The sequence below is a fragment of the Helianthus annuus genome, chromosome 3 (assembly GCF_002127325.2).
Source record: "Helianthus annuus cultivar XRQ/B chromosome 3, HanXRQr2.0-SUNRISE, whole genome shotgun sequence".
NCBI lineage: Eukaryota > Viridiplantae > Streptophyta > Magnoliopsida > Asterales > Asteraceae > Helianthus > Helianthus annuus.
The window spans coordinates 172,456,441-172,479,357 of NC_035435.2; the positions used below are offsets into that span (position 1 = coordinate 172,456,441).

The window sequence follows — 22,917 nt, forward strand, 5'->3', positions numbered from 1 at the left end:
TTTATTATAAATAAATCACAAAAAAGTCGTATATACGTATCTATATATTCAATATTCAGTGCGACGATCGAGTTACGCGTGCCTTCGAGTGCGTTCTTCGATGTGATGTGCCACAGTGATTATCGGGGTACTACTTGCTCGTATTGCCATCATCGTCATGACTGCTGGAGACATGGTACTCACCCGATAGTCTTTGTTAGCGTTGCTTGTTTGCGTTTTGACACCTCACGGTTATCGAGGAGGGTAGATTAAGTCCTCACTCAACAGCATCATGAGTGTTATACTCTATGAAAATAGGTTTGTAATAGCGATAGGATATGCGTAATTATTCGATTATACTTCGATTTAGCGATATATCTGATATAGTTACATTATGATCCGAATCTCTGGTGCTAGGCGTAACGAGTGTATCGAGTAGTAACAACGCACGAAAGTGCGGGCTGTTACACTAGAGGCCTAACAACAATAGATTACAAGATAAATTTACGGCATTCATTCCAAACTAAACTTTTAAAGGGAGATCAATTCTTAATTCAAAGATACCCAAGAGATTTGATGTCCTCCATGGTTTTGGAGATGAAGGGCGTTTTGTTTGAGAAGATAGCCTCGTTTCTCGCCTTTCAAATGCACCAACAATACCATGAACATAATACCTTGAAGCACTTTCCTTTTCTGACCATCTAAATTAGTAAACTTGTGCAACATAATAACATCATGAACAACGAAAGAAAAATAGAATGAATACCACACCAGTTACTTACGAATTGCCAAACCAAAGTGGCAAAATGACAAGACGTAGAAAGTTGCCTCAAAGTCGCCACATAACTTACAAGCAACTAATCTCACTTGAACGTTTCTCTTGCTTAGGGCCAAGATAGATGGTAATCAGTCATTCTTCGCCTTCCACACGGAGATATTAATCTTCTTAAGAACCCAATTATTCCAACTCATAACGAATGTGGTTGTTGAATGAGAGACATTGAAAAGTAGAGTTTTCGTATTTTAACAAGGGGGTTTAAAATTCTTTAGCTGGAATGGAAAATAACAACAATTGGTGTATAGACATTATTGCCTAGTGGAGATGAATATGATCGAGTGGTTTCGCTGATGGCACGATAATACTCCAGTAGTCCGTCAATGATCCAAATTTGTCATAAATTTGTCATTAAAAACAACTAAGGTGATGCGTTTGTGAATGTTTGAAAACTCTTGCATTAGTGGATGTTATTAATAACCAAGATCCCTACAAAAATCATCAAAGAATAATTATAATTATGCATATCCAATAATTTATTGAAACATTAAAACAACACTATAACATGTTAGAGGAATAATAAAAATATAAAATGTGGGCACCCTCAATTCAACCAATATCCCCGCCGTCCATTCCCACATGCATAATGTTCCCATTGTATTCATGTATTTGCCACCTCTTCCCTTTGTCATTTTATCAAAAACACCTTGCTTGCTTGCATTGCATCATATCTCTCTATTTCTTCACACCCTTTTCATCATTTGCAAATGGAAGTCAGGAGGAGCTCAGAGATGCCATGTAAGATCCGAAAGCGGAGGCTCACTACGTCTACTCGCTCACGATTTGTGATGGGTAAAGCGGATTTGATGCAACGAAATGAGAAATGCGTCGATAAGTTGGATCCGAGTGATTGTGAAGAAGAAGAAGAAGAGGATACGGGGATGTTGGCATTGAAGAAATCGGGAAGTGATCAAGTGGTCGAGAAATCGATCATGAATGTTGTTGATCGATCACGGAATAAGAGTCGTGTTTGTGTTCCCGAGGTTTGTTTTCGTGCTTTGTATAAAGTTGTGGTGATTGGTCAACTTTAATTAGTAGTCCCTTCACACCTAAATTTTATTATTTATATATTTTCTCTTGACGTCTTTCTACACCTGTTTTGGAGCCGTGTTTGTGTTTTAATGAAGTTTTCCTTCAAAAAAAAAAAAAAAAAACTCAAAGACTAAACCAGCACACATATCCATGCGTTTGAGAGTCACGTTCGTCACACCCACCACTCACACCCAAGCCCTTGACGCCCTTGCTTTGGTGTTTGGTGTCAGAAAATGGTGAGGTGACGAGGGACGTGACTCCATTACATATCAAAATTTGTGTATTTGTTTACATACACGATCAAAATGTCATTACTGTTTTTAATTTTTTTTAAATATATAAATGACTATTGTTAAGTGTGAATAAAAATGTATTGTTAAAACAACAACTAAATATTTGATATAAATACATGTAGAATCAAAATTGATAACATAAATTGCTTTTTTTTCAACGGCAAATTCGGATCACTGACGGACCATAGAGTATTATCGTGTCGCCAGCGGAACCACCGGATCATATCTATCTCCACTAGGGATAATTCTCATACACCAATTCAGGAGGAAACCCAATAAATATGGGAAAGACCCTCCTTGTGGACCCATGACCTATTGGTCTTAAAGCCTTATCTCACCTCAGATGTCACTAGGCTATAAAACCATGGGCAACACAAATTTTGTTTTAATTTTTAATCGTCTCATTTGCTATGTTATTATTTTCATGAATTTACAAACTTATATATGGTTCTCGCAGTTTTCTATTAATTTTTTTTGTTACGTATAAAACGGGCTTCTATATATGTGTGATTGGTGTTTTTGCAACTCATTCCCTTGTTTAAAATGTTTTATTTATAATTAGTTTTTACTATTTATCTTTCTAAATTCTAATAAACAAAATTCTGGATTCGTCACTCGTTTTCTTATGAATGTTTTAAAATTATGTTTGAAATTACACTTTTTTTTTTTGCAGGTAATAAATCCACATTACAGACAGTCTTCAAGCTTTATGGAGAAAGATAATAGCTTTGTGGGAATGCCCTTGACTTATGTTGCAAAACCATTTGAGGTAATACTGACTTTTGTTTTCATATGTCAAAATTTATATCATTTTAAGTAATTACATCATTTTTCTTATTTAATTCAATTTCATTCTTTCTTTTCAATTTAATTTATTTAAAATCGAACATATTATGTTCAGTTTTACATAAATTAAATGATTATTAATCTTTCCAATTAAGTTTTTCAATCACATAATTCGTATCGGCTTTTTAGCGAAACATGAAATACCCAAAATTCTCCAAATTTAAAAGAAACAAATGTTTTACATGGATTTTATATATAATACACAACATACCTTAAATAAAGGAAAGTTCAAACAACATAAACATTTGTAAATTTTGTTTTAACATGACAATAATTATTTAACCATCTCTCCCACTCTATTCTCTCTAGCATTATATGAAAACATACATGCAAGTGTAGCCAATAAAAATAATATGGTTACAGGGAATTTTTTAAACATAATGAGAATCTTTATTTATTTTTAAACATATGTATCAATTATTTGATGTTTTTGTAATATTCATTGTCCTATAGGTCAGAAAGACAATAAGTGGGGTCACATGTATATTTTCTTTGTTGAATTATTAGCCAGTACTAATGAATTGGGTTTTAATAGTAGTTTCCTTATGATGTTTTTTTTCTAGTTACAATTCATCTATATTTTATATATTGTAAATTATATTCTATAACATATATCACACAATGTATTGTACTCACAAGTATATTGTCACATTGTGTGTGTCAGGGAAAATCACAACCTTGTGGCGAGATCCAAAGCGTTACTAAAGCCGATGGGCAATCGACGCTAAAACCGACTCATGGTTTGGATGAAATTAAGCATTCGCTAACGGTATCAAGAGAACTACTCAAACTTTTAACTCACGTTTGGACCGCGGACACAAACCATGATCACCGCCATCCAACGAGCATTTCGCTAGCCTCAACGCTGAACCACGAGCTCAACAAGGCTAGGTATCATGTCAACAAGTTAATCCAACAACAACGAGCCAACCCGACAAGTGCACAAGAGTCCAAAGACCAAGATAAGATCCGTTTCGCGGTCAAGACCATATCACGAGAACTAGAGACCGAAAGGAAACTCAGACGACAATCTGAACGAATGAACAAGAAATTAGGTCGGGAACTTGCAAATACGAAGGCGGTTTTAGCGAAAGCCGTAAAAAAAGCTGAGTCGGAAAAGCAAGCGACCGAGGTTTTGGAGCAGTTATGTGAAAAAATGGCGCAAAGTATCGAAGAAGATAGAGTCGAGCTCGAAGAGTTGAAAAAAGAATCCGAAAGAGTTCGAAAAGAAATGGAAGAAGAGAGAGAAATGCTTCGTGTTGCTGATATGTTACGTGAAGAACGGGTCCACATGAAGCTCATAGATGCAAAATACGAGTACGAGAATAAACATGAACAACTGAATATTCTAGTACGAGACCTCGAGGAACTTTTAGAAGCGGATAACGGCATAGATCATATAACACCTAGAGTTTTATCATGGTATCAGAGCCATAACTACAAGGACGGAAACAAAAATGGAAGAACCACCTGGGACGAAGCTACACGTACATTATGGCATGAGAGTGAAAAGGGTAAAGTGGTAAATGACGAAAATGCCCTTGGCGTGGAAACGCGAGGTTTGTCATGGTTTGAGAACAAGGGTGAAGTTGTAAATGATCAAATGATAAACACACAAAATGAGGTAGAGGTACTTATGGGACGTAACTCCGATTGCATCGAGTGGGAATTTGGACTCGACATGAAACACGAAACAGAAGAGAAAGTTTCTCCAGGGTTGGCGTCGATGAAAGAGTACGAAGATGAAATGGAGAGATACAAAATGATTAAAGATCTAAGGGATCGTATAGTGTCCGGTGGCTCCGACCTCTCTCGAGACACTATCGAGTTTGGATCGTATATGTAAGTTGCCATGTGTCGTTGATTGATCAATCGATGGATTTTCGCCGGCAATCCTTAAAAGTGTGAAAAATAATGTGAACAAGGTTTAAGCAACATGAGCTGGTCGTTTGTAAATGTATGATTGATTTATTGAAAGAAAATCAAGATTAAAGGGTGGTTTGTGACAAACAATATCATCAAGTGTATTTAAATGTAACAAATCTTTTAACTTAATTTACTAAAAAATATGGCATACATAGGTTTTGATGTTGTAGATATGACAGTATTTATTTATGAAAATAAAAAATTGTTGTGCCTTACTATTAGTAAAAAGGTTTAGTGATTCAAAGTTTCAAACCAAATTTCATTTTATCATATGCTACACAAAATGTATTCAGACATTTAAAAAGCCTCTACAAATATTTAAAAAATATAAATTAGCAACCTATTTGTGTATATATATATGTGTTGTATCTAATGATTAGGGAGTTTAAAAAAATGATATTTTACTTTAAAACCTCAAAACTATTTGTTTTTTACTTTAACCCAAACTTTTTATCTTTTCAAATTTAACCTCACAGCTTTTTAACTTTCAACTTTGTTCCCCTATACTTTTCATCTTTCGCAATTTTTTCGTTTTACGTTTCGTTCTAAATTTTGCGAGTTAACACGACGCAACATGCGAGTGTGGTTCAACATTTTTACGTCGTCTGTTTTTTCCCGTTTGACTGGTTCAACATAACGTGCGGGTCCTAATTGTTTTATAATTCTTAAATCTTTAATATTAACCATTTAATTTTTTTCTTTATTCAACCCGTGTAATACACAAGATTATAACCTAGTTTTCATATATATAACCATCAATTACAAATATTGTCCGAAATATTAAAACTTTTTTTTTTATAAGTCACCAGTCAGCAAAGTATCTTGTGTTATTTGTATCATCTTTGATAAAACAAACCTGCAAAATTATAAAAATAATGTAAATTTTTTTCACCAACAATTTTACCACCTTCTAAAAAAATACTTTTGTCTTTCTGAAAACATAGTTTAATTTTTGTCATGTGACATGTTTGTATGGTATAGTCATATTCAAAACTTTCATCAATAGACACATCCATTTTCCATCAAATTATCAAGTTGATTACACAAGGGGAGAAGAAACAAACAAACAAACAAATACCACCGAAAACAAGGTCGATTAGATTTTATCCGAAGGGAGGTATCGTAAGTTAGCGTACAACAAGGGCCGATCCATCTTTAAAAAAGTTATTTGTGAGAGCCATCTGATGTGAAAGAAACTGGAGTTGTTGGTTCATTCCTCACAATCAAGCTAAGCACTTCGGGTCTTGCATAATGCCCGACCACATCGAAATCAAACTTTGCCCGAGTAATTTCCCCAAGATCTATAACAAATTTTAGCAATTAAAACCGTCAAGAATCTTTAAAACGGAGCGTTTAATGGGCCAAATTCGTATAAGTTGATTTGGGCTATGTTTAATCTCTAACGGGTCAAATGGGTCAAGATAAATAATTTAATAAAAAAAGGAAACAGGTCAAAGGATGCATAAAACCTCTTAAAACCCTTATTTAATAAAAATGTTGGATAATAGTATTGTTTTGTAATTAGGGATGCAAACGAGCCAAGCCATTCGTGAGCTACTCGAGATCGCCAAGCTTGAGCCTAAAAATAAGCTTGTTTAATAAACGAGCCCGAGGTTCACTTATCGAACTTTGAGCTGCCTCACGAGCCTAAATGAGCCTATTAATATGATCTTTAATTAATATATTAAGTGTAAATTTATATAATAAATATTACTATATATAAAATGATGATAAAATAACTAAATTATATATAACCATAATAAATGTACATAAAACCTATTATAAATGAAGAGTAAGGTTAACATACAAAAAGCCTTATCATACATCACGTAGGAGACAATGGTAACCGTTGGATTAGGGGTATAATCACGCATGGGACCACATGATCACGCATGGGACCACATAATCACGCATGGGACTATAATCACGCACGTTCTATGATAATAACGCACGTTATATTTTTTGTCATGTATGTTAATGTAGGTTAAGCCTTGAAGTACATTATACTTTCTCTATAAATGAATATAAATTAATTAATAAATATAAATGAGGCGATCTTAAGCTTGAAAAACTACTCATGAAGTCATGAACCAAGTTCGAGCTTTAGAAATAGAGCTCGAAACTAGCGGAGCTCGTCTCATTTACACCCCTATTTGTAATCACATAGAGAACACTAAATAATTATTAAATTCACGAAAATGTATAAAAGCGCTTATGGATTGGCTTGACTCGAAATTAATTCAGGCGGCTAAACTCGGCTTGAGCTTTACGTCGGAGTTAAACGATCCTAAGAACGAGCCAACGAGCCGAGCATAGCTCGAGCTGGGCTTGGTTACAAAATGAGCCAGCTTGGTTCACGTCATCTCAAATTGATTTTTTTATCTAGTTTTTCTCGAGCTTCTTTCGAGCGAGCTACGAGCCGAGCTGCGAGCCGTGAGCTTTTTGAACAGCACTAAACTAGAGTGACCCATTTTTGACACGAACCACATACCAAACCCACCCGACCCATACATTTTGCCACCTCTAATGCGTAAGTGAAACTAAAAAAACATTTTAGGCAAAACGAGAGGTTGACATGCATACCTAAGTCAGCGGTAATAAGTGCTTCACCGTCATAATTAGGTCCTGCAAGAACAGCCCCTGATGGTGAAATAATAACACTACCACCCGCACAAACGACAGATTCCGGTGTGAGTTCTTCTTCATCGGTTCCACTAAAAACATATTCCGGGGGAGCAGGGTAATCTTTTCTTCTACAAAACTGGTTTGCCGATAAAACAAAACATCCACCCTCCAATGCTATATGTGTCATTGATGCTTGCCAAACATCCCTCGAATCAGCTGTCGGTGCGCAATATATTTCTATTCCTGTTCCACCCATAAACCTATTTCGGATAAGTCATTATCCAAATCGACCCGTTCATAAACAAACGGGTAAATTTCATTTTACAACCTTTAAGTTTCAACAAAATTTCAGGCGCTGTCCTTTAACTAACGAAACTACAGCGGGTGTCCTTTATGTTCTAACTTCTTTATAGGCAGTGGCCTTTCTCCCTACAAAGATTACAAAAAAAAGAGTAAATTACAAAAATCGTCCTTTATGTATGTCACTTATTGCAAACTGTGTCCTTTATCTTCAATAATTACAGAAAACGTACTCGATGTTTGCAAACCCTTGCAAGTTATGTCCTTTAGCCCTAACTCGGTTAATTTTTTGTGGTTAAATCTAACCAAATGGACCCCACATGACATCCGTTGAAATGGTTACGAAAGTGAAACCACAGGGACTGAAATCGCAATTTTTAAACTAATGGATTGAAATAGTGATTTTTGACAAACCACATGGACGAAAACAGTAATTAGCTCAAAATTGAAACATAAAGGACATCTGCGGTAAAGAAATTAATACATAAAGGACATCCGTTGTATTTCGTTAGTTAAAGGACAACGCCTGAAATTTTGTTGAAACTTAAAGGACGTAAAATGCAATTTACCCTAAATAAACGGGTTGTAGTTTAGGATGTAGAACAAACCTTTAGCATACATTGCTGTCCTTAATAGTGGCATTTTATTCTCCCAACAGATAGCAGCACCGATTTTCCCAACTGGAGTATCGAAAACGGGTATGTGTGATCCATCACCGAAGCCCCATATTATGCGCTCCAATGCCGTAGGCATGAGTTTCCTGTGCTTCCCAAGATAACATCCTTGATTATCGAAAAATAGAACAGTACAGTAAAGGGTATAGCCATCTCTTTCGATAACTCCTGTCACCAAAAAAACTTTATATTTTCCCGCCATTGCTGCCAATCGATCAACTTCAGGACCTGCATTTATCACCAAAAACACATAAATAAAAAATAGTATTTTTATATATTTAAGGCAAAATTGCACTTTTCGTCCTTTATGTTTCAGGGTTTTTGCAGGCGCTGTCCTTTAAGTTTAAAATGTCCTTTATGTTTGCAACCTGTTACAGGCGGTGTCCTTTCTCATAAAGGACATAGAGTGTAATTTTTAAACTTAAAGGACAGCGCCTGCAGAAACCCTGAAACATAAAGGACGAAAAGTGCAATTTTGCCTATATTTAATTAATAGCTATCTTGTCAAAGATGCAAGGCACACGGGCCTCGCCCAGATCCTAGTCGCAAGGCGCAAAAAAAGCGAGGCACAAAATATAATTTTTTAGGGTTTTATACATGTATTTTAGGATTGTTTAGGCTATTTTGGGTTAATTTCACGCTTGTTTAGGGGTTTTAGACATGTTCCAAACAGGTTTAGACGATTTTTGGCCGGTAAACACGCCTGATCGCCTGAAACTTTGACAACATAGTTTTTTTAGGGCTGCAAACGAACGTTCGTTTGTTAAGAAAATTTATGTGTTCACGAACTGTTCATGAACACTTACCGAACGAGATTTTATGTTCATGTTCGTTCGTTAAGGTAATGCATGTGTATGTGTTTGTGTTCGTTTGCTAATTTTAGGCAACGAACGTTCATGAACACAAATGGAAACAAACGAACACAAACAAGCGTTCATGAGTAAAATATATAATACACTGATACTTATTAAATATTTTATTTGTCAGAACTTTGAAGTATTTAAGTAAAATTTAAAAACTAAAAACACTAATGAACTATCAAACACAAACGAACACGTTACCGAATGTTCACGAATATAAATTAAGGAACGCGGCTTCTGTTCATGTTCGTTCATTTAACTAAACGAACGGAAATTCTTGTTCGTGTTCGTTCGTTTAATAAACGAACGAACACAGCCGAACTTCCCGCCGCACGGTTCACGAACTGTTCGCTGAACGTTCGGTTCATTTGCAGCTTTTAGCACTAAAAGCATGGTTTTACCAGGTACATTGATAGCTGCAGCATGGTATTTCCGGAAATCCTCTTTACCCTTAAGCGTGCGATTACCAATAGTCATGCCAAAATTTGACCCGCGAGGATATCCACCAATAAATGCTTCCGGAAAGACAACTAACTGTGATCCAAGTGAAGCGGCCTCAGCTAATAATCTCTCAGCCTTATCTGAAGGTATAAAACAATTGCTTGGTCAACACGAGCTGGATAAATAAACACAAGCTTGATTGAACTTATTATATGAAGTGAACCAAACCAAGAGTAGCAGGGGTGTCGTAGAAGATGGTTGAAGCCTGGACAACAGTGGCTCGAACCGTTGAGCTAGAATCAGAGGAACCCATGTCGACTTCGGTGAACACAGCACCATCTGTCTCGGTTGTTGGAACTAATGCCATTGGTTTTCTTCAAGTGTTTTGCGTCTTTTAGCACTAGTAAAACAGCTCAAGATGCCACCAATATTCAAACAATAAAACCTAATATCATGTTAGAGTTTCAAGATTTTGTGCACAGTGGCGGATTCAGGATTTTTTTTCACCGGGTTCCTTTTGCTAGATTTTCACTAATTCTCACTATTTTTTTTTAAATCATATAAAATTTCCACTATTTTTTTCATTTTTTCCAAATCGAGGGGGTTCCCGGGAACCTCCAAAACACCCCTGGATCCGCCACTGTTTGTGCATTGTTACATCAACAATTGTAAGGATCATAAACTAAGCATGTTGGTAACATATGACCTTGGTTTAAAAAAGCACGAAGCGCGCAGAAGCGACAGGGTCTAAAATCAAAGCGCAAATCGCAAAAGCGGCGGGCTTTTCGTACATGAGGCGCAAGGTGGTTATATATTTTTTTATATATCCTATAGGTTTTTAGCATCCCTTACCCAAAATATAGTTATAACTTATAAATACGGTTTAAATATGATTAATGTATAATGCACTTAAATGTACAACCATTTTAGCTACATGTATAACAGTTTAAAGCACAAAAACACCTTCTGTACAAGAAACGCGCGCCTCAGTGGGATTTTTTTTCCAAAAAAGCTCGCTTTTTGTACAGAGCTCGTAGGGTCGCTTTGCGCTTAAGCGCGCTTTTTTTAAACCAAGCATATGATTGACAAAATCCACATCAACTTTGGATGAAAAACTGAATAGGGTGACGCTATACAAAAATCACCCCCAAAAGGGTACTACACCAACGAGGAAGCGTGTCTGTCACGTCATACGACCCGTATGATATCAAATCAAGTCTACACACCAGAGCCGGTCATATCATACAGGCCGTATGATACGGCAAAACATGGTTGACTTTATCAATGATCACAACAGTCATTTTTTTTGTCGGCCAAACACAAGATGCGGGGCCGTATGATCATTTTTTCGCATGTCACCATTTCCATTGGCGAAGCTTTATTGGGGCCGGGGGGGTGCCCCACCGATTTATCGCTATTAATTTTACCAAAAAATTCCGGTTTTTTTTTTTTTTTTTTTTTTTTGTAGTGTAAAATGTTGGATTTTTAAGAGTCGGGCCCTAATCAGTTTGGATTTTGAGAGACCGGCCCCCACTGAGTTTTCGTTTAAGCTCCGCCACTGACCGTTTCCCTGTAATACGGGCTGTATGACCGGGTCAACGATGTCTAGATAGTGCTGTGTTTGTATGGCTAAAGCCTATTGTAATCAACTGCCCCTAAATATCAAAACTATCAAAATCAGGTAAAAATCTTTTTTGTCACAAAATTAATCCAATCGAATGTTTTGAAAGTTAAACAAAATAATAAAATTAAAAAATAAAAATACCCAGATGTTGAAATTGGCATAAACAATGTTTGATAGCGAAAACTATTTAAAGAATTCGATGAAACCCCTAAATGGCTATACTGGAACAGACATTTAGACTTACAAGATACTCGCCAACGGCTTTGATTATTATGAGAATTTCCTGCAAAAGACACTTGTAAAAGAGTCGTCTAGAACTAGAAGGATGTAGAGAAGCAATTTTGACTTTTGAGTTGTCAAACGAAGGACTTTTTGACTCATGTGTGTTACAATTTCAAATTTTTTCTTTTCTTTTTTTTTATTTTGAACGACCAACATAATCAATCCTGAACACTCTCGGGATACCCACTGAACAAACGGAGTACTCCGAGAGTAACCCGAGTCCACCACCAATTCCGGGGAAAACCCAGTAACCCACCCGCTTATAAGCACGACCGTGAAATTACCAGTAAAACCTGTTTGGCTCAAGGATCCAACCCAGGTATCTATGGATCTCTTAGCATTGCCCACCAATGCCTCACTCTGCACCAAGTGAGAGTTGAACCTACATCTCTTAGACCATGTGTAGTGGTAAATTGTTATAATGCCCCCACCATGGGGCATTATTCGACACGTGTCATCCCAGTCAGCATGAGACATTATAGCATAAAGTGGTGTAGTGGGGCATTATTCCAATAACGCCCATGCAATCATTTCCCAATTATTATTTTTTTTAAACTTTAAATACTTCATTAAATTAAAAAAAAATACAATACTAGAAATAAAAAAATTAAAATCCGATTAAATTAAAAAAAAAACACTAGTTTTCATTTTTTCTAATTTCATTTCACATAATTTCTTAAAAAAGAATTCAAAAGTTATCTCCATCTTTAAAACCATATCTAAACTATAGGGACCAAAGTTGTCAAAACCAAACCTTTTAAACCCCATCTTCTTCTTCGTTTATAATAAAACGGCTACAGGGACCAAAGTTGCAGGTTTTCCGGCAACATTTTCCGGCTAACCACACAGCCATTTCCGGCACAATCGTCTCCTTCCGGCACAATTTACAGGTGTCTCCATCTGATTGGATAATGAAATGGGTGCACAACGTTTTAAATAAAACGCCAAACTCATTTTTTTTCAAAAAAAAAAACGCCCCAAAATGCCTAGCGTAGTGGGGGCCAGGCGTTTTCCGGCGTTTTCTGGCGGTATCAGGGGGAACACGCCCCAGTACGCTTGGTCTTAATAGAGAAATGCAAGTCTTCCACCACTTAATCTAGAGATCATTGGCTCAATTTTTTTCTTAAAACTATAATTTCCATGTAACATACAAAAAACGATTCAATTATTAACACAAACTGAACATACATTAAACATGTAACCCTATATGTTTTAAATCCTGTAAAATGTTGTTATACTAATACTACTAAGGGTGGAGGAGACACTTACCTAGCAATCCACAAGTACCAACACCATCATCCAAGAGAATTGTGTCATCTCATTGAACCAGTACAATCCAATTCAACCTATATAGGAAAGGGCAACCACATAGCTCAACCAAGAGGGCCGACCTTAGGGGTGGGCGAGCGCACCCCAGCCGAGGCCTATTTTTTCTCGGGAACCTAAATTTTGATTTTTTTTCTTTTATAAATTGTATATATAAATATAGAGAAATAAACCATATGGAAAATATGATGTGGCCCGGTGGTTAAAAGCCTTGCACCCTTGCTTGTTTGTCGCGGGTTCGAGTCCATTTTGTCCGTTTCACTTCTTCTAATTCTTTTCCACTCTAGTTTGGCTAACACTCTTCATTTTTTGTTAATTGTTGAACACTTGTAATTTTACCATTAATTTCAAATATCGGCCCACAAATAAGGGACTTCAATCCTCAGGGTTTTTTATACAAAGTTAATCGCTGTTTAAAAAAATAGTTTATATAATTCGTTAAGCCTAAGGGTATTTTTTCTGCTCGTACGAGCCACTTAAATTCTCATAAACGACTCTATCAACCAACTACCCACTATCCATAGTCTTGCATTTTACGTACACTCTTGTTTATATCAATTATGATATAAATGCATCGATATTAGATACATTTTTGTTTATATTAATTGAATTAGACTACATTTATAATTTGATACTTTGTGTAGTGATCCTAATTAAATTAAATGGTGACATTGTTGTGATATCGTATTGCATTAAATGAAAAGAAAACGAAATTAAGTTTATTTTGATGTTGGATATTATAGCAGCATAAGAAAGATCAAGGAAAATATATATAGTTTTTGGAGATTGAAAACAACAGAAATATTACAAAAGGATGGTGAATGGGCCAATGAATGAATTTAATTAGAAACATGGTCATGTGGATTAGTGTCTTATTGGGCTGAAATCATATTGGTGTGTGGCCGATTAGAGGGTGGACACACAGAATTGTGATGGGCTTTTATTTGAACTGTAGGAATGGATTAAAAGAAATTGTCTATATATTAAAAATTGTCTATATATTAAAAAGAGTAAATTGCCATTTTAGTCCCTGTGGTTTGGGTCATTTTGCCAGTTTAATCCAAAGGTTTCATTTTTAACATCTGGATCCAAAAAGGTTTCATCGTTGCCATTTTGGTCCAACTGACTTAACTCCATCCATATCTTTTAAAGCTGCCAAGGGCATTTTTGTCATTTCATTTTGGTCCAAATGACTTAACTCCATCCATATCTAACAAAAATGCCCTTGGCAGCTTTAACAGATATGGATGGAGTTAAGTCAGTTGGACCAAAATGGCAACGATAAAACCTTTTTGGATCCAGATGTTAAAAATGAAACCTTTGAACTAAACTGACAAAATTGCCCAAACCACAGGGACTAAAATGGCAATTAACTCTATTAAAAATAAAACGTCATGAATAGTGTTTTTAAAATATTATAATATAATAATAATTTTAATATTATAAAATTGTTATTTTCTTTACTTTTTAAGTTGCAATTGTCTATATATTGTCTATATATTAAAAATAAAACGTAATGAATAGTGTTTTTAAAATATTATAATATAATTATAGTTTTAATATTATAAAATTGTTATTTTCTTTACTTTTTAAGCTTATAAGTTTGGTGTCACCCAGTACTTGTATCAAAAATACCAGTTCGTTATCGGTACATGAAGTTAAAACCAGCACCAGCCTAATACATAAAACGCCAAAAGTCGGTACCTGATTGAGTTTGATAGTCTTTTAGTTCGATAACTTTGGTACTGCTACCCATTACCATTTGCCCATCCCTGATACTTAGGTTCTTTCGGTTCACGAAATTCGGTACCGGTACCCATTACTATTTGCTCATCTCTGACTACTGGTTTCTACCGAACAACATCATTACCATACAACTTTTTTAGTTGATTTTCTTTCGGATATTTTTTAGTGTTTTTTTCTACATTTTCTTTTTATTTTTGTCAGCGGTTTCATGTGCAACAAGCTCGTAGTGATTTCAAACACATATAAATACAGACTAAATAACAAAAGAAGTTCGCCGCAACGCGGCAACTCTTTTTATAACTAGTTGATATTAATAAGACAACTGAGGGACGCAGATTTTTGGAGTTCGTGACACGGGATGAGAATCATGCGCGGCTAAACGCTTGTGGCTTCCACCCGAATGAATGTTGGCTTTGATTTGCATTAAACTTTGTTTTTCAGATTCTTGTTAACTAGTAAATCTTGACCATTTGTGTTGATTTTGTGAAACGTTTATTATATTTGAATTGTTTGTCGTTTATCAAGCGTATTGGCAATTTCCTTGCATTGCTAGCGGGTTGTAAAATTGGTGGGTAATTAGGTATAATTAAATGGGTTATTAGGTTGTATGGTGAGTCTTAAAAACTATCCCTAATAATTAATCAATATCATTAATTCCAAAGCCATGTCTATGTGGTATTATGAACGAGTTTTTGTGTTAAAACAAGCAATCGGGATTCCGGATGGATGTTACTTTTTCTCATTTTGATAACAACTTTCTTAATTAATTTTCGTTTCTTTAAAACAAAGAGTAAAGTCCTTTTTGAGTCCCTGTGGTTTGTGCATTTTAACTATTTGAATCCAAAAACTAAACATGTCTTGATTTGAGTCCCTGTGGTTTGTATTTTTAACCCTTTGAATCCAAGACGCAAACATCATCCAAATCATGGACTAAAAGGGTTGGATTCAAAGGGTTAAAAATACAAACCACAGGGACTCAAAGGGTTGGATGAGGTTTCATTTTGGATTCAAAGGGTTAAAAATACAAACCGCAGGGACTCAAATTAACACAAGTTTAGTTTTTGGATTCAAATAGTTAAAATGCACAAACCACAGGGACTCAAAAAGGACTTTACTCTAAAACAAACAAACAAACAAACCCCCAATTAGGTTAATAGTAGTAATTAATTAAAAAGTCTTCTACATTGACCACAAATTACTCGTGGATACAATACCCTATATACGCTATCTACTTAGTATAATTAGGTTTTTGCACGACCCTTACGACAGTCATCAATCCAATAAGATTGTGACACCTTAACCCACTATCAATTACCCACTCTCCTCGTCTGTCTCCTGAATAGGAGAACTTGCAAAAAGGAACCCATAAGTACCCACTCCCTTACTTGCTGGGTTTACAACGGCTTACTGACAAGTACACACCTAACCCACAACTACTCGCTCCGTTAGAGTAATGTGCCCACTGCCCCTCCACTTTTTAAAAAAAATATTATAGCATATAAGCTTTAAGGCGCACTAAAAAAAAAAAAAAAAAAAAAACCTTGTAGGGACAACATTTTTTAAGCCTATAGAGAGGACTTGTCATCTCTATAAGTTAAACTTTATTTTTTTTTAATTTTCATAAATATTGATTATTAATAAAATAAAATTAAAAGAAAAAATATTTAAAGTTGTAGAGACGACATCGTCTCTATAAGTTAAAATCTTTTTTAGGGTTTCTATAATTCATCAAACTAGAGAATAAAAACAAACATAAAAATATTTTCACCTTATAGAGAGATATGTTGTCATATAAGATAACATATCTTAAAAAACACGAAAACCCTATAGACACAACATGTCCTCTCTATAGGATGATCTATAGAGAGTACCTGTATTATCCCGAAAATACAAAACTTTATATTTAAAATTATAAAGTTTAAACAAACAAGGATTTATCCAACTAGGAAATTATAACCTAGTTAACTATGAGTCTATAAATAACTAGAAATAAGGTTAGATTAACCAAAACAAAATATTAAAACAAAGTGGAGGGACTAATGTTGATAACTTTGAAACTATTGTTATTATTTGTTTAATTAAAACAAACCAAACACCTCAAACTGAGGTTCTGGTCGATCAACAACAGAGAGGGGCGACACCCACATCTCCAAAACCCTAACATCAACAAAAACTCTAAATTGAAGGCTCAAATCATGTTGTAATCAAAATCTGAACATAGAATTGTGATCTCCTCGTCAAGAAGGTCATAAGGTATGTCAAATTAGGTTATTTTGATACAATTCAAATTCTTGCATGAGATTGAAATCGAAGGTTGAGCTTGATTATGTGTTGTAAAACATGAAATTGGAAGTAATGTGAAGTCTAGGGACAAACCCTAGATGATTTCTTGTTAAAATCTTGCATGTTAGTTGTAAAAATCAAAATCACTATAATGGGTGATTAGTAAGTTAGTAGAACTTGATAAACACTAGGATTAAGACTCTTGTTCTAGTGAAAATTGAAATTGTGAGATAATCTCTGAAATTGTTGATGTTAAAATATGTGTATAATGTTTAATTGAAGTTGATTTGAGTGATAAATTCAAGTTATGAACTTGGTTTAGATCATGTAAAAATCTGACCCGCAAGGTGTTTGATAAAACGCCTAAATGAGGATTAAAATGTTAAAGATTGCTAAAAACGCAGATTTACATATGTAATGAATGAATGCGTTAAAGCTTATGAAAAAGAGTTCTAATCTTTTATGAATTGGACTCTTTAGGCAAGGAATCCGGGACGTCAAGTGGACACGCCGGAGGTGATACCCGCGGAAAAGGTGTGCTTTGAAGGTACGCGACTTTAGTCTCGTCGAATTAAGTTTAATTGCTTTGGTTTAAAATGTAATTGATGTCGTAGTGTAAAGGATGCGTTTGATGTGTCGATAAGTGACGAAGTGCACTCGACTATCAAACGGGTCAAAATAAGAACTCGGTATTTAGTTGGGTTAGTCATTGAAGTGATGGTTTTCACTAATTGGCAAAACGGGTCAATATGTTGTTTTCAAAGGAGTCACGAGAGTTGCGACTTGAAAGTCTTATATCTTGTTAAATGATAAATTTTACCATACTAATGATTTGGTAATGGTGAATCTAAGTATAAGAACCCGGGATATGGGTCGAACAATAATGTTAAAGGAAAAAGGATTGTTTGAAACGGAATGCTTGAATTCCGAATAACCAAGTAATAGTCATAGAGGAATTTCAAAGCCATGAAATTGGCGTGAAAACACCAAGTATGTGAGCCCGGGTAATTGGGTAAATATGTTAAAAAGGGTTTAAGAATGAAAAGAGGTGCTATGCACTCACACTAATGGGTCGAATAATGGTAATAAGGAAATTCGTGAACCAATTTGTGGTATCACGGTTTCCGCAATATAAAATTTACACGGTTAAGTCCGAAGTTTTATTACGGACTCATAGCAATAAGAATTGGTTGAATCGGATCAATGAGTAAAGAAATATGAGCTTCTAAAGTTGAAAAATAGCCAAGTTGCAAATGTGCAGAACCCACCGTAAATTACGGTTCCACCGTAATTTACGGTGGACAACAATGTGTTACGGTGTTTTGCTACTGTCTTACGGCAGAACCATAACATTCCCAGGTTCACCGTAATTTACGGTGATACCGTAAATTACGGTGGAACCCAGTAAAAATTTATATTTTGTAGCCACTTGTGTTATTAAAACCTGTTTATACAATATATATTAAAGTCAAAACTAACGGTTTTTAGTGTTTGACTCTAGGTATGAATGAATCTCTCCCGGATGACGATCAAGCACTTTGTCAAGAACCGAACACGCAAATCGAAGCTTCCGCACTGAATATGATTCTGTCTAAACTTTAAACATGTCATAAAGATTTTGTTAATGGTGTTTTGAATCCTTTAAACTAGTTGTTAGTGACTAGTAAGGTTTGCCTTTAAATGAATTATGCCCTATCTTGAACATGTTTGGGAAAATTTTACTCATATGTATGGTTTAAAATACAAAATGCTTTTGTAAACTCTGATTTTTATAAAATTTCATGAAATATTAGTTAAATTATGTTAAATATTTAGGGTGTTACAAGTTGGTATCAGAGCTTAAGGTTGTCAACAAAAGTGTTCGGTTCAAGCTTGATCGATCGTCCGGTAAGAATTAACTTATCATGTTAACAAATTATGTCTTATATATGAATGAGAAGGAAATTAAAGTGCATGGGGAGAGTGTGTTGACACACTTAAACCCGGGAAGTGCACTAAATTTAAACGGTTAAAGCAAGTTGAGAACTTGACTAAACCAAAACAAAAGAAGCAACGTTATAAATGAAATGTTTAACGTTTAAATGTAAACATTTCAGTTTCAAAGATGATGGATAAGGGAAATGACGAAGCGGTGCCAAGAGTCACCGAACAAATGAGAGAAGTGATTGCTGAAGAGGTAGGAAAAGCAATCGAGAACAGTTTGTCGGGTTTCATCGATAAAATCCAAACCACGGTGTTATCAGTGGTGGATGAAAGGATAAAGAAATTGGAGGATAATGCAAGTTTAGCTAAGGAGAAATTGGTAGAGCGTAAGGGTTGCTCGTACAAAGAATTTATGGCATGCAAACCACCACTCTACAACGGAGAAGTGGATCCGATAGTGTGCCAAAGGTGGTTAAGTGATATAGAAGGGGTATTTGAGAGAACCCACTGTGACGCGAATGACTTCGTGGCGTATGGCACGGGTCAACTGAGAGGTCAAGCAAAAGACTGGTGGGATAATAAGAAAAAGGAAATCGGTAGCGAAGAAGCGAAGGCGATGACATGGGATGAGTTTAAGGTACCCTTCCTTAAACATCACAGTCCCAAGGCGGTTATTAATCGAATCAAAGAGGAATTTATCCAGCTTAGGCAAAAGGGCGAATCCATTGATAAAATCACGGGAACCTTTCTTGACAAATTAAGGTTTTGTGATGAATTGGTGACGACCGAAGAACATAAGGTGTATTATTATTATAATATGCTAAGCGCGGAGTATCGGGAGTTCATGACTCCCTCAAAATACGAAACCCTCACCGAAATCATCAACGCCGCTCGGGAAAGAGAGATAGAGTTGAAGAAACAAATTGAGAGGGGTGAAAGAAGGACGCAAGTGGTTAATCCAAGTCCCACGAAAAAGGCACGCGTAAATGACTCATCAAAGAAGCAAGAAGGAAAAAGTAGTTCGCCAAGCTGTAAAGTGTGTGGGAAAGGGCACAAGGGTGAGTGCCGGTTTAAGGACAAGCCGTGTCCTATATGCGGGAAGACAGGGCACACGGCTGTATTGTGCCCGGGGAAAGTTTCGGTATGCTACAAATGCTATCAGCCGGGTCACAAGAAATCCGAGTGTCCGGAATTGTCCGGAAAGAAGGAAGACAAGGGTGCGCACACTGAAGTTAACGGCAGTGGAGGCGAAAACGGAGCCCGATGTGGTCTCAGGTATATTTGCCATAAATTCAATTCCTACTCATGTGCTATTTGACACGGGTGCGAATAAGTCCTTTATTTCACATGGACTTATTCGACATCCTTCCTTTGTACTAACAAAATTACCTATGCCTTTAGAGGTAGAAATAGGTGACAACAAAAGTTTCCTTGTATGTGATATATGTCGAGATTGTAAGATAAGCATAGATGATGAGGAATACCCGATAGATTTAATTCCTATGTCCATGGGAGAGTTCCAAGTAGTGGTCGGAATGGATTGGCTATCCCGACATAATGCGAAAGTCATGTGTTTCCGCAAGGAGATAAAGTTAAAATCTCCAAGTGGGAAATCGATTATCATACGTGGTGAGAAGGAAGGAAAACCTGTTATGTGCTCGATGATGAAAGCTTACAAGCTCATGAAGCACGGATGTAGAGCATTCATGATATACGCGAATGAACCAAACAAAGGGTCGTTAAGGATTGAAGACGTGCCGGTAGTGCGCGAATACGCCGATGTGTTCCCGGAAGACCTACCGGGAATACCGCCGGAACGGGAGATAGAGTTCGGGATCGAATTGATTCCGGGCGCGAAACCCGTGGCCAAGGCACCGTATCGGCTCGCACCCTCCGAATTGCAAGAGTTAATGTCTCAAATTCAAGATCTCCTTGACAAAGGCTTTATTCGCCCGAGTGTGTCACCGTGGGGCGCGCCGGTGTTGTTTGTTAAGAAAAAGGATGGGAGTATGCGTATGTGCATCGATTACCGCGAGTTGAACAAACTCACGGTGAAAAATCGATATCCACTTCCAAGGATTGACGACTTATTCGATCAATTGCAAGGTGCAAAATGGTTCTCCAAAATCGACCTTAGATCGGGGTACCACCAGTTGAGAGTCAAGGAGGAAGATATACCGAAGACGGCTTTCCGTACGCGATACGGACATTACGAATTCTTGGTGATGTCCTTTGGGTTAACAAATGCGCCCGCGACCTTCATGGACCTCATGAACCGGGTCTGCAAGTCCATGTTAGATAAGTCGGTAATAGTTTTTATTGACGACATTTTAATATACTCAAAGGACGAAGCGGAACACGCAAGACATTTGTACGAAGTCTTGGAGACGCTCAGAAGGGAAAAGTTGTATGCAAAATTTTCAAAATGCGCCTTCTGGTTGCGAGAGGTGCAATTTCTTGGGCACGTCATCAACGCAAACGGGGTATTAGTAGACCCGTCAAAAATAGAAGCTGTGGCGAAATGGAATCCACCGAGGAATCCTTCGGAAATCAGAAGCTTTTTGGGGCTTGCGGGTTATTATCGGAGGTTCATACAAGACTTCTCCAAAATTGCCATGTCACTGACCAAACTAACCCGCAAGGAGGAGAAATTTATTTGGGGTGAGGACCAAGAAAAGGCGTTTCAAACGCTTAAGGAAAAATTGACACAAGCACCGGTATTGTCATTACCGGATGGAACAGATGATATGATAGTTTACTCGGATGCCTCGCATTCGGGGCTTGGTTGCGTTCTGATGCAACGAGGCAAGGTTATAGCCTATGCCTCAAGGCAGCTGAAAACTCATGAAAAGAGATATCCTACTCATGACCTCGAGCTAGCGGCGGTAGTGTTCGCCTTGAAAATATGGAGGCATTATCTATACGGGGTAAATTTCACTATTTTTACCGACCACAAAAGCCTAAAGTATTTCTTCGATCAGAAGGAATTAAATATGAGGCAAAGGCGGTGGTTGGAGACGGTCAAAGACTTTGATTGTGATATACATTACCATCCCGGGAAGGCTAATGTAGTAGCGGACGCGTTAAGCCGAAAGACAGATTATGCGCCTATTCGAGTCCGATCGATGCAACTAATAGTGACATCGGGATTACTCGACCAAATTCGAAAATCTCAAAGTGAAGCAATAAAAGAAGAGAATGTGAAAAATGAAAGAATAGTAGGGCAGTTAAAAGACTTGGAGGACGGCAACCAAGGATTAAAAACTCGATTTGGGAGAATCTGGGTTCCCAATACATGTGGAGCCAAAGCACTTTTACTAGACGAGGCCCATAAATCTCGTTATTCGATACATCCGGGGGCGACCAAGATGTATAATGATTTAAAACAAAATTATTGGTGGCCCGGAATGAAAAGAGATATCGTGAAGTACGTGGAGAAGTGTCTGACTTGTTTACAAGTCAAAGCAGAGCATCAAAAACCATACGGTAAGCTACAGCCATTAGACATTCCAGTTTGTAAGTGGGAACAAATTACGATGGACCTGCTGACTAAACTTCCAAAAACCAGCCGTGGTTTTGACACCATATGGGTAGTTGTGGATCGATTGACAAAAAGTGCACACTTCATTCCGATTCGGGAGACTTATACATCAGAAAAGATGTCCGAAGTGTACACCAATGAGATTGTGACGCGTCACGGAGTACCGATATCCATAGTGTCTGACAGAGATACTCGGTTTACGTCTGATTTTTGGCGTGGTTTCCAAGAGCAAATGGGAACCAAGCTATTCATTAGTACTGCTTACCATCCCCAAACAGATGGGCAAAGTGAGAGAACAATCCAAACGTTAGAAGATATGTTGCGCGCTTGCATTATCGACTTTGGGGGCAGTTGGGATGTCCATTTACCCTTAGTCGAATT

General features: G+C 36.7%; 3 protein-coding genes and 1 long non-coding RNA gene across 7 annotated transcripts; 3 read left to right on the forward strand and 1 right to left on the reverse strand.

The window, feature by feature from the left end:
- The first annotated feature begins 1,399 nt into the window (after positions 1–1,399).
- Positions 1,400–5,040, forward strand: LOC110930880. The gene is made up of 3 exons (XM_022174271.2): positions 1,400–1,797; positions 2,813–2,908; positions 3,650–5,040. The coding sequence occupies exons 1-3, from the start codon at positions 1,522–1,524 to the stop codon at positions 4,829–4,831; spliced, it is 1,554 nt and encodes a 517-aa protein (XP_022029963.1). The 5' UTR covers positions 1,400–1,521; the 3' UTR covers positions 4,832–5,040.
- Positions 5,041–5,905: 865 nt separating this feature from the next.
- LOC110930882 (bifunctional nitrilase/nitrile hydratase NIT4B) lies at positions 5,906–11,795 on the reverse strand. Of its 4 annotated transcripts, none has more exons than XM_022174273.2 (6): positions 11,680–11,795; positions 10,040–10,256; positions 9,772–9,951; positions 8,445–8,738; positions 7,495–7,779; positions 5,906–6,212 (listed from the first exon to the last, which is right to left on the reverse strand). In XM_022174273.2, the coding sequence occupies exons 2-6, from the start codon at positions 10,176–10,178 to the stop codon at positions 6,076–6,078; spliced, it is 1,035 nt and encodes a 344-aa protein (XP_022029965.1). In that variant the 5' UTR covers positions 10,179–10,256; positions 11,680–11,795; the 3' UTR covers positions 5,906–6,075. The 4 variants fall into 4 exon arrangements, with proteins under 4 accessions (XP_022029965.1, XP_022029966.1, XP_035843670.1 ...); XM_022174274.2 differs by having other exon boundaries at positions 10,040–10,211; positions 11,680–11,782; XM_035987777.1 differs by lacking the exon at positions 11,680–11,795 and adding an exon at positions 11,375–11,427 and having other exon boundaries at positions 10,040–10,211.
- Positions 11,796–16,907: 5,112 nt separating this feature from the next.
- LOC110930884 lies at positions 16,908–18,701 on the forward strand. Its single transcript, XR_002588108.2, has 3 exons — positions 16,908–17,042; positions 17,553–17,619; positions 18,574–18,701. It is a non-coding gene; the product is annotated as an uncharacterized LOC110930884 (long non-coding RNA).
- Positions 18,702–19,176: 475 nt separating this feature from the next.
- Positions 19,177–20,313, forward strand: LOC110932621. Its single transcript, XM_022175945.1, has 2 exons — positions 19,177–19,794; positions 19,837–20,313. The coding sequence occupies exons 1-2, from the start codon at positions 19,177–19,179 to the stop codon at positions 20,311–20,313; spliced, it is 1,095 nt and encodes a 364-aa protein (XP_022031637.1).
- Positions 20,314–22,917: the final 2,604 nt, after the last annotated feature.

Bases quoted from the DNA above. Each gene is read 5' to 3' on its own strand.
- LOC110930882 (XM_022174273.2), bottom strand. From the start codon at position 10,178: ATGGCATTAGTTCCAACAACCGAGACAGATGGTGCTGTGTTCACCGAA. The intron at 7,780-8,444 runs GTTTGTTCTACA...TGGGTGGAACAG, and splicing joins GACAGCAATGTATGCTAAAG to GAATAGAAATATATTGCGCA. The intron at 6,213-7,494 runs GTATGCATGTCA...AATTTGTTATAG, and splicing joins ACTTATTACCGCTGACTTAG to ATCTTGGGGAAATTACTCGG.
- LOC110930880 (XM_022174271.2), top strand. From the start codon at position 1,522: ATGGAAGTCAGGAGGAGCTCAGAGATGCCATGTAAGATCCGAAAGCGG. The intron at 1,798-2,812 runs GTTTGTTTTCGT...TTTTTTTTGCAG, and splicing joins GTCGTGTTTGTGTTCCCGAG to GTAATAAATCCACATTACAG. The intron at 2,909-3,649 runs GTAATACTGACT...TGTGTGTGTCAG, and splicing joins ATGTTGCAAAACCATTTGAG to GGAAAATCACAACCTTGTGG.
- LOC110932621 (XM_022175945.1), top strand. From the start codon at position 19,177: ATGATGGATAAGGGAAATGACGAAGCGGTGCCAAGAGTCACCGAACAA. The intron at 19,795-19,836 runs GTGTATTATTAT...GAGTATCGGGAG, and splicing joins TGACGACCGAAGAACATAAG to TTCATGACTCCCTCAAAATA.